The 14,949-nt window shown below is 38.2% G+C and overlaps 2 protein-coding genes across 2 annotated transcripts; one reads left to right on the forward strand and one right to left on the reverse strand.

Annotated features, from left to right (window-relative positions):
- Positions 1-1,948: 1,948 nt before the first annotated feature.
- Positions 1,949-4,220, reverse strand: LOC122058130 (pentatricopeptide repeat-containing protein At1g08070, chloroplastic-like). Its single transcript, XM_042620637.1, has 2 exons — positions 4,133-4,220; positions 1,949-4,039 (listed from the first exon to the last, which is right to left on the reverse strand). The coding sequence occupies exon 2, from the start codon at positions 3,797-3,799 to the stop codon at positions 1,973-1,975; it is 1,827 nt and encodes a 608-aa protein (XP_042476571.1). The 5' UTR covers positions 3,800-4,039; positions 4,133-4,220; the 3' UTR covers positions 1,949-1,972.
- Positions 4,221-6,645: 2,425 nt separating this feature from the next.
- Positions 6,646-7,800, forward strand: LOC122065024 (putative F-box protein At4g22180). The gene has a single exon (XM_042628819.1). The coding sequence runs from the start codon at positions 6,646-6,648 to the stop codon at positions 7,798-7,800; it is 1,155 nt and encodes a 384-aa protein (XP_042484753.1).
- Positions 7,801-14,949: the final 7,149 nt, after the last annotated feature.

The following is a 14,949-nucleotide window of genomic DNA, read 5'->3' on the forward strand; positions in this document are numbered from 1 at the left end:
TGAGCAAAATGGTTGATGATGGCCCAAAGATGCCAAAGACTGTTTTCTGGAAGCTGAAATTTTTTTTTTTTATCTTATTTTTTACAGCACTGGGTGGCGCCGAGTTCCTAGGCTGATGGACTAGAAACATATTCATGGCCTGCACAACTACATTTGTCACATGGCCGGTGAAATTTTGTAGATATGTAGAACCCAAGGTACCTTACTTACATGTTAAGTTTCAGTCCGAAAGGAATTTGTCAAGCAACAAAGACTAAAAAATTGAGAGAGTAGTAATGGAAGGAGTCTCATCAATAGTCTTGCATGGATATACACGGGGATGCATGCCAATACGCGCGACTGAATTGGGTTTAAAATTTCACATGTGGTAAATCCAGGCCAAGCTTTCTCCATCCAATAGTCAGGATGGCCACATAATATCTACCTTTCTGACTCAAATGTGCCACCCATTTTTGAGGTTCAAACAGACTCTCAGGGGTTTCAGCTACCCTTTGTGATGGTCCTCTGTGTTGCTGTTCCCACAGTAGTCTTATTGAAAGTGCTCCTCAAATTCCTCAGAAAGCAATCCATGACCCATGCTGTCTACTTCTCATGATTTGGCCTACTTATCTACTTATCTCATAACGCGCTTATCCTTCTAAACCAAAAACTTTCTTGATGTTGAGTCTGGGTTATTGGATGGCCACTGATCTAAATAAAAAAATAAGAAAGAGACAGGAGTGATGCAAAGAAATTTGAACTACATAGCAGATATTCGCCAGGATTTAGGGTCACAAATTAAGGATTTCTGGTTTTTTTCTTCCTTTTGGGGGGAGAGGGTAGAGGAAAAGAAAAGCACAAACAAAACAGGCCACAAGGAAAAAATCCTAAAAATTTTCTTAGCCACTTATGAGCTTTTATTGCAAGTCACTAGAATTAAAAGAAAATTAGTCATATCTAGGTCTTTATGTTCCTTCAAGAAATCTTCAAAGTTCTTGTTCTTCAATAAGCTTCTTCCTTGGATTTCCTTCAATGCTTCAACAACTACCTTAGCTTCCAAAATGATGTCAATGTGCTTGAAACTTTCTCATATGGGGCATCAGTTGCCATTAGAATTGAATGTTTTTGCTGCTTCTCCTGTTACTCTGGCGTTCGCAACTTATCTACTTGCAATATGAACACTTTCGTCAATAAGAAAGCATAAACTGAACCAAATGATCATTGAAGCCACATCTGCCTGGATAGGTCACATTCTATCACACAGATTTTACTCCATTTCCTTGCAAATATTCCAAAGCCATGCTTTTCAACATTTTAGAACTGCTATAAATCCTCATAGCAGCATGGCACACATTTCTAGCAAACCAAATAACCAAATACATGGTACAGAGTAGATATTGATTTTGAACCTATATAGCTAAGATGGATAAGGACCAATCAACTGGATCAGACAGAACTGTCTGAGATGGAGTAGCAGAATGCTTAATGTGCATAAATAAAAATGATGTGAGAAAAAGCTTCTCTTGCCGCCATATGGAGCAGATCTATTGGGTCAATTTTGTTATATTGTGACTGCGGAGTTCAGTGGTACAAACTATAAAGTTCACAGGCTTTCTCAAATCCAATAGAAAAGGATTACTTGAACATCGAATTCCCCCCCCCCCCTCAAAAAAAGCCCGCACAAGGTTCAGATCCTGACCAAATTGAACTCACCCCTTTAAGAGTCTGAATCCTCTCACTATAAATAACTGAATAGAATTATTGCTGTCCAACGCTCTCTGCTCGTTCAAATCTTGCAAATGAATCATTTGTACTTCGAAGTATTGGCTCATTTTTCACAACATAATCCCCTTCATATACTACTGAGATTAATTTTCAGGCTTTTCTCATCTTTGTGTGTATCCTTTGAGGCAATCACTGTCTGAAACAGCCAATTCCAGTGCTCATATGAGATACTAACTCAGTGTTGTAATAATAAAAATAGAAACCTGCATTACCAAAAATCTTTACACGAACAAAAACCTTCTCTAAAATGATGAAAGCGATTACGATCCCTCACAATTATCTCCCTCTGAAAAATCCTAGAAATAAATTTAGTCACAGAGTGACAATCACTACACACACGGAGATTCTTCACAATCCTCAGTGTTGTCCCAGGGCTTGTACAGATCAAGCCAAAAGCAATTGCCAACCTCTCACTATGGTGACATAAAGCATGCTCTTTCTCCTCTTCAGCCACATCTAGCAACACACTCGTAGTCTCCGCTACATACCCCTGCTCCTTCAGGTGTCTCGTAATTTCATCCAGCATCATGTATATCTCTTTTGTTTTTGGGTGTGATTTGTCCCCCTTGCGGAACTCATGAACTACGCCATCCAGTTCTATCAAACTACAGCCAGGGATCTTCTTCATTTTCCTTTCTTTCATTGTCTTTCTCATCATTATTGCATCACCCCACCGATTAGCAGAGGTGTATATGTTTGACATAAGTACATAAGCACCATCCCTTGCAGGCTCTATTTCTACTAGCCTTTTCATAATGCTTTCTCCCAGCTCAACTTTTCCATGGATCCTACAGGCTCCTAGCAAAGCTCCCCAAACAAAAGCATCTGGCTTCATTGGCATAGTGCTAATAAACTCCTCTGCCTCTCTTATGAGTCCAGCACGTCCCAAAAGATCAACCATGCATCCATGGTGTTCTATCTGAGGCGTAAGGTTATACGACTTTGACATATCCTCAAAATATCGATGGCCTTCCTCCACTAGTCCAGCATGGCTACATGCCGATAGGATCCCGATAAATGTCACCTCATCTGGTTTTATATCAGCCCTAGACATCTCAGAGAAGAGAGTTAATGCCTTCTCTCCTTCCCCATGCATAGCTAACCCAACAATCATGGCAGTATAAGAGTAGACATCTTTATGTTCCATGCACTTGAAAACTTCAAAAGCTTGATCTATGCTCCCACACTTTGCGTACATGTCAACTAATGCATTTCCTATAAACCCATCTGCCCTGATCTGATTCCTATCTATATATGCATGAACCCACTTACCCATCTCAAGCATCCCAAGATTAGCACAGCAATTGAGGACGCCAACCAATGTAACATCATCTGGTTCATATCCATTAGCCTGCATCCTCCGAAACACAGAAAATGCCTCTTTAAACTCCCCCATTTGCGTTAGCCCCAATATCATAGAATTCCAAGAAACCACATTTTTTACAGGCATTGTATCAAACAACCTACACGCAAAATCAACATCCCCACACTTCAAGTACATATCAACCAAGGCATTTCCAACAAAAACATCGGATTGCACTTTATTATCTTCCATATACCCATGAATTCTCTTACACAAATCCAAATCCCCCAATTTAGCGCAAGCTGAAAGTACAATCACCATGGTCACTTCATCGGCTCGCAAATTTGTACCTTCACCCATATCTAAAAACACCTGAACTGCCTCCCTAGGAAGCCCGATCTCCGCATAAGCTTGAATCATCGTCGTCCAAGAAACCAGATCCCTATGGAGACTTTCATCGAACAACTTCTGGACCGCTTGAACCGTCCCACAAACAGCATACAACCTCATCAAAGTATTAATCACAAATACATCCCTCACTAGTCCTGTCTTGATTGACTGAGCGTGAACTACATTCCCTTCTCTTAGTGCCCGTATATGGGTGCACGCCTTCAGAATAAAAGGGAGGGTGAAATTGTCAGGACAGAAGCCCTTCTCAAGCATTTCACGATAAAACAACAGTGACTCTATTGGGTTTCTCTTGCTACAAGAAAAGGCCCCGGATAATGGCATTGTAAGCGTAGAGGTTTGGGCTTCCCATTCGGGCCAAGACTGAGCGGGCGTAATCTAGGTTCCCTGACGGTGATAGAGCACAAAAAGCAATTATTTTGTTGAACACGAGTTGGGTTTGGAGAGGCCTTGCTTTGATGACAGTGGCATGGATTTGTTTGAGCTCCTCCAAGGATTTGCAGGATTCCAGTCTCTGCAGAACGAAAGGAAGTTGTTGGGCACCAATTTCATACCTCGAAGGAACTGAGGAAGAGAAAAAATTCATCATACACCCGTGTTTGTTAAGATTGAATGAAGGGATAAACATGCAAAGAAGCCCCTTGAGAGAGTACAGACCTTCCCGGGTTTTTTACTGAACGTTGAAGTAATTGTCCTTTAACGGCTACTATTGAGATATGTGATAAAGATGATATTTTCATGCGGGGGGAATGGTGTATAAAGACCCTGCTTGATACTTCTGTATTGGTTTATACCCATATATATCTAAGGGTCACCCTCTCCCATGGGAATCTATCCCTTTTTTTATGGAGTGATTATTCTCTGGAGTAAGTGTGCAGTGAGTATTCTAGGCATGCGTCCCGAGGTCCTCTCGATCATCTGATGCTCAATGCACCATCGCATTTCCTGCAGAAGATGTTTTTGCTTATTTATAAGAGAAGGTTCCATAAAAAGCAGCATGACCCTTTTGCCATCAAAGAGATAAATGGGGATACAATTGAAAGCGTCAATAAGGGTTGGATTTCCATGAAGTGATGGGCTATAATTTTGTCCTTCACTGTGTCTAGCCATAGGAATGCAACTTTTAGGCTTCTTTTTTATTGACATAAACAGAAGATATTTGTAATAATGCTTACCATATTGTTTATTTATATAAATACCCATACCCATGTCATGGTCATACGAATGTGTAACAGGAAATGTGTGACATTGAACAAAATAAGGATTAACGCCGTGTTTTGGTATGCATTTACGGAATAACAATAAGAGTGATGTTTGGTAAAAGTAATCGTTGTAGTTCTAACAACAAAAAATGTGGCCCATTCTGTACGAGCCCAGAAACCCATTCTCGTTGTGGGCTCAAAATATAGTGGGCTTGTTCTGGTGAAATTGACCTAAAAGTGTGGATTATCTCTTCAGACTTCTTACTGTTCTTACAGTTTCCCTTTACTTCTGCATCTGATTCTATTTTCTCTACCATTTTAGGCTCCAGAATTGAAACTTCTGGATTTTTTTCTCACTGGTTTGTCTAAGGCTTCAATTGATGACTTAATAACATCTAGTATATTTTATTATTCCTCCATTTTTTTTCCCCCAATAACCTCAACAACACAATCTAGAACAGAGATACATCTAGTTTTGAATCAAGACTTGCTCCCACTTTTGAACCATTTATAACTGGAACATCTGTAACAAGGGTCTTATCAAAATTTTCAGTTTTCAGCATCTGCAATTGTAGGAGGCACAATCTGCATATTTGTCACTCATTTTGAATCAGTTGGTGCCTTAAAACTTACAGGTTCCTCAGCTTTGGCCTTTTCTTATCCTTCAATCACATTATGTTTCTTGGATGGAGGAGTAGCCCCTTGTTCAATGCTCTTTATCAACAGTCAAGAATAAGAAATAATCATACACATTAAAAAGGGTGGGGGTGGGGGAGAATGATTTGAAAGAAAGGGTAAGAACTAAGAGGGTTTAGCTATGCATTGAAAGTAATGTGTATCACATGATTTGAAAGAAAGGGTAAGAACTAAGAGGGTTTAGCAATGCATTGAAAGTAATGTGTATCACAAGCACATATATATATATATATATATCAGGGAAAAAAAATTTAGGAGACATTAGAAGTCTCATTACAAAGGGTGGGGTGGGAAATGGTAGAGAGATAGAGATAGAGCCGTAAAGGTTGGGGCGAGGGGAGGCAAGGAGGGCGTGGCATTGGGTGGGGTGGGATGGGGGTGGTAAGTTATAGAGGGAAGAAGGCTCCTCTCCCCTGCATGTAACCAACCCATCTTATCTCACATCATTCATGGGGTGTGGTCCCCACAACTCTGGATGGTGTGAGATGAGGTGGAGTAGTTACCTTGCAAGGGAGAGGATCCGAACTAGTGTAGAGGGCTGCAAACATGAAGAAGAATGGGGAAGAAGGGAGTGAGAGTGGGCTGAGTGTTGGAAGCCAATGGGACGCCCAGCGTCCTACTCAACACATGGGCACACTCCTCAACACATGGACACGCACCCCCAGGTCCTTCCAGTGTCCTAAACATCTATTATTGTGTTACACTTCATAATTTTAGTTGTGTATTGATCATTTGATTAATTAATACTTTTATTTTCTTTATTATTATTATTATTATTATTATTATTATTATTTTAATGTATAAGATATAAAGTGACAAAAACAAGGTCAATGAAAGTTAACTCGACCTTGACAAAATTAAGGCCAATTAGGATCAAACCCGGCCCAATCAAAGTTAATTAGGATCTGATTGAGTTGGCAAGAGCCCGACAAGCTTGAGTTAAGCTTGAGTTGAGTTTTGAAGACCTAGACTTGAACTGAATTTTAAGAAACCTGGGCCAACTAGCCTTGTCTCTCCCCTAGTATCTGGTCACAGGCAGAACAATGGTAACAATAGAGCGCACAAGGAGAGTAATTACTCTCCATGTACGAGTTGATCCGGACTCACCATTTCCTACCAAGCCAAGGAAGGCGGAAGCCCCAAGAAAGAGGTTTTTGCTGATTGCTCCAAACACAAGTTGCAGAAATACTTGTGGTTCTGTAAGAGTGTCACTTCAAAGAGTTCTTTCACCGATATAGTGTCATCCAAGAAGGGGAAAAAGAGAAGATGGAGATGGAGCAGAGGAAGAAGAACGAAAGTTGCCCAGAATGGAGTAAACTTCCCGATCACATCACGGAAATGATAGCAGACCGTCTCAGCTTCCCCGACATTCTCCGTTTCGCTTCAGTGTGCGTGCCCTGGAGATGGGTCGCAGCGGAAGTCTCAAGACGTCGTCGTCTCTGCTCTTACCAATACCCACCTCTGGTAATGTTCGATTACAATTTCGAAAAGGGTTTCTACGGTTTCTTTAATTTCCAGGAGAGTAGGGTTTACTGGATTGATATACCCGAAGCCCCTGCCAAACGATGCCTCGGTTGCTCCCAGGGCTGGTTAGTTCTGCTTGATCCCTGTTTGATTTTTCTCCTGAACCCTTTCACCAAAACCCGCATTGATTTGCCAATTTTTGAAGAGCCCCAGCACTGTTTGAATTTCGAGAAGGTGATATTGTTTCCCAATCCTATTGATCATACTTCAATGGAGATGAATAAAGATTGGTTGGTTGTTGCATTGGACGCTTATATGCAACTCTTCTTTTGTAGACCCGGAGATAAGTCATGGAGATCCATGCCGTTGAAACCTCACGGCAAAACTCATTTCTTTGGTAGTCTTGTATTTTACAAAGGACGCTTATATTCATTGTCCGAAAAGGGTAAGCTTTGGTTTCGTAATTTGACAGTTGAAGGTCTCAATGGCAGTGCCAATAAATGCGGAGTTGCTTTCCCTGTAGATGTCTTTGATTATAACGTTGATTACTCCATAGAATGCTATCTGGTGGAGTCCCAAGGGAACTTATTACTGGTTATAAGGTTCATGAAAAAGGAGCCTAGAAGAACTTTCAGATTCTTAATATTCAAGCTTCTGGAAAGCAATGACAGTAACAACCCGAATGGTAGTTATGCTTGGGAAAGGCAAATGAATTTGGATGATGATCAAGCATTGTTTGTCTCCAGATATTGTTCCAAATCAGTCTCATTCTCATCTAAGGAATACTCTGGATTGCAAGGGAACTCAATTTACTTCACTGATGATGCTTACTATAAATTTGAGAAGAGAGAGTATCCTGAAATGGGCATTTACCATATTGATAACGGTAGGGTGGAACGATGCCTTCCAATGGATTTATATCCATTTGAGAATTTAAGCATTTGGATCACACCCTCAATTTGAAATGTGGATTTAGAAAGGAAGTTGAAGATTATGCACCAAGAGTCGATCTGACATATATATAGTTCCTTCTTATAGCTGGTTCATCAGTTAGAACAAGCAGGGGACCCCCTATGGTGAGGCTTCCATGCATGGAGCTTCTGTCAAACAGTCTGTACAAACTGGGTAACTTCGTACACTATTGTAGTCTTCTGTGCTTCAGACTTTATTAGTAGATCATATAAATGTGAACATGTTCTGTACCTGTCCTATAATGGCTTTATCTGTAGAAAATTTCTTTAATAGGAAATCTAGATGTGTTGTAGCAATTTTTTCCTTTCAAGGGAAGACTCTTAAAACCAACTCCAATCTTCAATTAGCAACACCTTTCCCCAAAAAATTAGTTTTACTAGATTGTGAAGACTCTTAAAAACTAATTCCAATCTTCTTTCCAATTGGATGCCATAACTGCATCCACAGCACATGGCTATTCTTGGTTCTTGAACTGCATGTACTGGGCTATGCTGTCATTGCTAGAGATGGAGGTGATGCTATTATCAAGTTTGTGTTTGATAGTGAATGTTGAAGTAGACTTCAGGCATGTGAATGGTGCCGCCATGGCAGCTTGAGCCAGTGTGGCCTGGTTAATGGGGGTAATGGCGGCTGGTGAGATCATAGAGGATGCCATATCTCTCCCCTTTCCTCCTTTGCTAGTGAAGAGACCTTGCACTTGTTGGCTTCCCTATATATAGACTCACTCCCCTCCCTTCCATCCATAAGTTGGTTCCGAACCTCTTTTTGCCATAGGATCTTGTCAAAGGGGACATTAGACTTGGATGACCATAGGATGGAGATTTGCTCTTATTTACAGAGTTAGTATGGATAAAACTATTGCTTGAATAAGAAGCTAATGTTATTAGCTCCCTGCATATGTTTTTCTTTGCCTTCGGTTGGCATATCAGAGCATAAGCAAGGAAATAGCACTAGCAGTTACAGAGGACCCTTTGTGAGAAAGGTTGGTTGTCCATGGGATCTGGTGTTATTAACCTCAGCTTGGATAAGGTTTTTTCGTCTTGTGGAAGGCATTAGCGAAATGTATTTTTCCCCTCTGCTACAACATTGTGCTTAACCTGATTCACCATAAGCAGCAGATAAGCTTACAAGTACTAGCTCACCTGACCTGAGAATAAACACCATTCATAAACTTGAGCACTGCCAATTAGGATCATGCTTAACCTCTTAACAGGAGCCCAATGGACTATAACTTTGGTGGTCACAGACGCAATAATTCCCATGTTAAGGGCTCTGGAGATGATACTTTGTGGATGCATGCAGTGCTACCCTTCAGTGTAGTTGAGCCTTGGTTATGATCCTTATTTTGTGCTATCCTCATTTGTTATTTCGAAAAATATTTTCAGTAGAGTGTTCTCTCCAAGTCACACTACATTCAATCAAGATTTGTTGCCTCTCATATTCTATTCAGACCCGGCCACTTGGCATAAATTAAATCTGCATTCTGTGTACAGAATTGGGGTTAAAACTTTAATCACAAGCTGTTGGACTTGGTATTACAATGTTCTGAAATTCTTGTTTTTTATTTGAGATACTGCAACTTTGGGAATAATGTTTTGGAAAGTAGTTTTCTATCCGGTAGCATAGCAAATGCTAGCACCCCCTGATACAATCTCTCTCCTCCCATAACAGAAGGGTAGATATATCGTTTCAATGGGAGCGGAGAGGAGAGAGACTCTGGAAACGCTATCGGATGGAGTTAATTTAAAGCTTAACTTTCCTCATGGGACTTCTTATCAAATTAAGCTCCCATCACAAACGATAATTGGATGATTAGGCTGGGCTAGCTCAAGGTAGCATGGGGTTTAGGATACCCATCCATTAGTATTGGCTGAAATGACATGGGGATTAGGATAGCAATACATTGATTCCTTAGCATGATAATTGAGAGGAGAATTCCTTCTTTTCATGTTGAGAAATTGAAGATAGATTAAGAAACGCAAAGAAATTTATTTTCTTATTCATAAAGTGAGGAAGCTTAGTGGAATTCAGTTTGTAAACCCAGCAATCTTGCAGCCCAATTTCTCTTTTGAGAAGAACAAGATATAAATAGATGCCAGTTAGATTCTCTTTCAAAAGAACAAAAAACACAAGAATTCTCTTTACTAAGAAAAAACAACACACTTATCTTAGTTATCTATAATATGAATTTCTCAACTTAAAGTTTCCCAAAGAACATAAAGAAACTTGGGATGGATATTAACTGCTCAACACACAAACTAAGTTCTTTCTGCTCCCAATTTAATTTCGTTCACTCCCAATTATCAGCAGATTTGATTCATCAACTCCACAAAGGTATTACAACTAAAGAAAATTCTGCTCTTATCGAAACTAACTTTGTCCAGCCAAATCCTGAAATAATTGGAGGATTACATTTATCGGAAAAATATCTTCCAAATCATTACGACAGAAAATAAAAGTTTCATCTGCAAGGATCTGATCAGTGATTTCAGAGGCAGATCTAGTCATGAAGATCTCTATAGATTGATAATATGGAGGCTCACCTTCCATAGCAACACTAAAAAAAATGAACTAAGTCAATATCCTTATCAAATAACTCTAGAAAACTCAATAAAATCGTAGGAATTTCCTTGTGACTTGATTGAAATGTACAAGAAGACATTGGATAACCCACTAGATCACACCACTAATAATAAAAAAAATCTTAAAAACTTAAAAATAGCACAGAGAACCCCATTCAAAGCGATCATACGCTTTAGACATGTTCAATTTAAAGTCTTTTCGCTAGTAACATTGACACTAATTAATTTATATGCAACTGTGTACAAATTGATTGGCCTAAGATATTTATGGAGAAGGGCTATGTCTTTTTTAGAAATGACAATAATAACAGTATAATTATTTAATAAAGTTAAAACAAAATGTCTGAAAAAATTATATGCAAAACTAATCACATCATATATTATAGTGTTTCAAAACCTATGAAAACAAATCATTGAACCCCATCATGATCCCGGGGGTAAGCCCCATTGTTAAACACAACACATTTTACCTCTTCATCCGGATGAAATGCAACTCATTTAAAATTGCCATCTTGAGAAATCATAAAGGAAAACAAGTTTTCAATAAAATGAGGATCTAAAAGTTGGAAGTAGTGTATAGAATGAGGATGATTTAAGATTTTATTTTATTATTTTTAATTAAAAGGCATATCTTACCCAAAATTGTCAAAGGAGTCTATTTATAAAATCAATGGAATGTCTCCGAAGATTAATATTAGCAATGGTATGGTAAAATTTAGTCCTTTATACATGTATACACATCAATATCTATGCCTTGGAATCAGTATTCCGAAAAACACATGATAAAACAACCAACCATATGAACAAAAAATTCAAACATGTCCCTTTTAAAGTGCATTATTAGGTGAAACCTAAGGACAAGTAAAGCCCGTTTAATATCATGCAAATTAAATGAAATTAATGTTAAATATGAAATATGGGTTTGATGGACATATATTCAACATGGTCTTCAAGGGCTGTGTTAGTGTTTTACAACTTATACCCGATGACCATGTGTTAAGCTGCCATTGAAATGCAAACTCTTTGAAGCTTTCAATGGGCTGATCTGGACTCTGGAAGAAGGTTCTTGAATCCAGAAACAGACATGGGCTGAGTCCATGCTATTCAGATCGGAATAATTTGAAAACCTCTCATGGGCTTGTAGCAAGATTCTCAAGTTTATTAGAGCAAATATTCCAAAAAATTGGATCAATCGAATAAGTCGATTTGAATTGAAATTGTATGCGACCAATCTCCATTTTTTATCAATTCTGATAAGGACCAACTCGACCTTGATTCTGAGTTTGAAATCCTTGATTATTGATTCTGATTTCTGACTTAGGGTCCGTTTGATTTTGTTTCTAGAAACAGTTTTTCCATTTTTCTGTGCTCAGAAACGGAAAAACACCCCAAAAATTCGTTTGATTTTTTTGTTTCTTTTCACTTGTTTTTGGAAACAGAAATAGAAATTTATATATATTTCTATGTCTAGAAATAGAAATAGAGAAACAAGTTAGAATCTCTACAAACAAGTGGAAGCGACAAAAATTGTGAAAAACTTGATAGTTCACTCGACCTGCCCAAACCCCCAACCCATTGTTGAAACTTCGCACTATCCAAATGTGGCGATTCCAACTTGGTTGTGCGAAGCTCAACTCCATGAAGCATATATGCAACTCCAATATCGTGCTTTCACTCATGTCATGAATTTGACTACACTGTTGAAAATGTTTCGATAAACAGAAAAATCAAACACCTCTTTGCATTTCCAAAAATCGTTTTTTACCACAAAAATGGAAAAAATTATTTCTACTATTTCTAGACACAGAATCAGGAGAAACAAAATTGAACGTGCCCTTAATTTTTAAAACCATGGTGGATAGATATTCATCTCCATAACGGAAACAAGGAAGTTTTTAAAATAGCTGTTTGAAGTAGTTTTCAAGATTTAATTGGAGGGGCCACAAAAAGATGGGAATCCATTATCTGGATTGAAAGGTTCATGAATTCATTATGGGCCTATCAATTCAATCAAAATGCCCGTATATGTCAGGTTTCGGCCCAATGTTTGGCCAGCATTTAAAACCTGAAATAAAACTGATAGAGGAAGTCGTTACCAGTTGGAGTAAAAAAAAAAATTAGAAAGAAAAATGAAATTGTCCTTACTTTGGTTATCTACTGAATGAAGTCTTGATTTTACTTAATAGCCCCTGATTCCAAAGTCGATCCAGATTTCGATTTTGTGTTTTTTAACCTTGATTATTAGAACAAACTCCAAGAAAAATGAATAGATTAAACCAAAAGATAACATATATAGAGATTTAATGTGCTTCACACACCAATATGATATGCTACATACACGATCAAAACTGTAAATGATTTATTATGTTGAAAGAAAAGATACAATGGATCGAGATTGTTCAAGAAAACCAAACTCCTAATAGGAGATTTCTTTTGAAAATCCCCAAATCACTGTCTTTTTTACTTGCACAACAAGACAATTAAAAAAATATATACTCCTTCACGTCGGGTCGATCTATTGGTCGCATTTGGTCAGGTCATATTGTACTGTGGGGCTTCGCTCTTGCACCCTATACGAGATCAATGATGGGTCTGGGTTTGGGCCAAGTCCTCTGCTACCATTATATATTTCAGCAAAAGTTTCATTTAGATCGCCACTAAAATTGTGAGAGTAAGTAAGACAATCATCAAAATAGGTACAAGAATTCAAGACATACACAACACTAATTAGGATGACTTGAGTATGTGAAAGACCAAATGCCACATCTTTTCTAATATATCATTGAGAAGAAGAAAAATAAGAGAAGGGATGGTGCCATTTTTGAAAAAAATGGAGAGGTAAATGCTTGTATTTGTATCCAGTCTGGTGGGGTACTCCCTACTAGCTCCCAAGTCCCACCACGGTCCCAAATCCACAAAATCTACCGTTAGAAACTGTGTAGCCCCACTGTTTGATCTGTACTTTGCATGTATGTCCAGGGTAATGGTCCCTAGCTATATCTTGTGATAACTTGTTAATCGACTTTGTTTGTTTTGCTTAATATGTCAATATCATCAGTATAGGCGAGACCCGTGAGAGTTGAGACCCGCGAGACCATGCGTGCACCTGCGGCCCCAGAGTTAGAGAGAGAGAGAGAGAGAGAGAGAGAGAGAGAGAGAGAGAGAGAGAGAGATACAAAAGGATCCAAATAGAAGATGAAAATGAGGTTTGGAGTTTATGATAGGGATCTAACCGGACACAGGGAGAGACGATTTGTGGCTTTTATGTTTTCTTCTTTGCCATGGAGAATAGACAAATTATAATTAGTGCAAACTCTGGCACTATACCGTATTGACATCACCATGGTTCAACTAATTGGAATTGAATCGGGAAATTCCTGAATTCATATTTTAAAAGGTGTCGATTTCAAAGTGTTAAAACGGTTTTGATCGCTATTTGTTTCATATGATATCTAAACGGATAGTAATCGGTTTGTTCGTTTATTCACATGTTTTCTAAAATTTTCTTTTATTGATAAACGCTTCATTCTTGTATCAAATTATATGAGGCATTGAATAAACAAAGATTTAATTACATAAATACATAATAGGAGTAAATTATTGAATAGACTATTGGAGAACTTCTGTGGTCCTTAATTCTTCTCTAAATTTAACCATTATGTTTTGTTAAAAAAATCAAATATTTAAACCTTATACGGATTAATCAGATCGATTTTGATAGTTTAAACAGTTTGATTTTCACGGTGTTAATTCGATTTGAAACCAAAGATTTAAACTGTTAAAACCGACCCAACCAATTTAAATATTCAATCTTAAAATTGAAACCAGAACCAAACCATTTACTAGACGATGTTGTGATTTCAATGTAAACGATTCAATTCGATTTTGATAAATGATTTTGATTTCAAATTCACATCCTTAACCACCACTCTTGACCCTAGATATTTGAGGAATAAAAGCCTTTGTTTGGTCACTAGCATTAGTACATGGGACCTTTGGTTCACGGTATCGGAATCGATATTGGTGTCGGTATAGGAGCACTGACTTTTAGGCTTCGTTTTTTTGCAATGATGCTTACCATAATGGTCTTACAAATATGTAACATGACATGGACCAAAATAAGAATCAAGGCTACGTTTGGTATGCTTATCGGAATAATAAATAAGAGTACTGTTCGGTATAAGTTGTTCTAGTTCTGCCTTCTGAGAACCAAAAATGTAACGAGCCCCGAAACCCATTCTCGTTGTGGGCTCAAAATAGATTGGGCTTGTTCTGATAAAATTGAGCTAGACTTCATACTGTTCTTACAGTTTCCCTCTACTTCTGCATCTGATTCTGTTTTCTCTACCATTTTAGGCTCCACAATTGAAACTTCTGGATTTTTTTCTCGCTGGTTTGTCTAAGGCTTCAATTGATGACTCAATAACATCTAGTATATTTTATTATTCCTCCATTTTTTTCCCCCAATAGCCTCAACAACACAATCTAGAACAGAGATACATCTAGGTTTGAATCAAGACTTGCTCCCACTTTTGAACCATTTATAACTGGAACATCT

The sequence above is a fragment of the Macadamia integrifolia genome, chromosome 2 (genome assembly GCF_013358625.1).
Source record: "Macadamia integrifolia cultivar HAES 741 chromosome 2, SCU_Mint_v3, whole genome shotgun sequence".
NCBI lineage: Eukaryota > Viridiplantae > Streptophyta > Magnoliopsida > Proteales > Proteaceae > Macadamia > Macadamia integrifolia.

Coding starts and splice junctions, on each gene's coding strand:
- LOC122065024 (XM_042628819.1), top strand. CDS start 6,646: ATGGAGCAGAGGAAGAAGAACGAAAGTTGCCCAGAATGGAGTAAACTT.
- LOC122058130 (XM_042620637.1), bottom strand. CDS start 3,799: ATGCCATTATCCGGGGCCTTTTCTTGTAGCAAGAGAAACCCAATAGAG.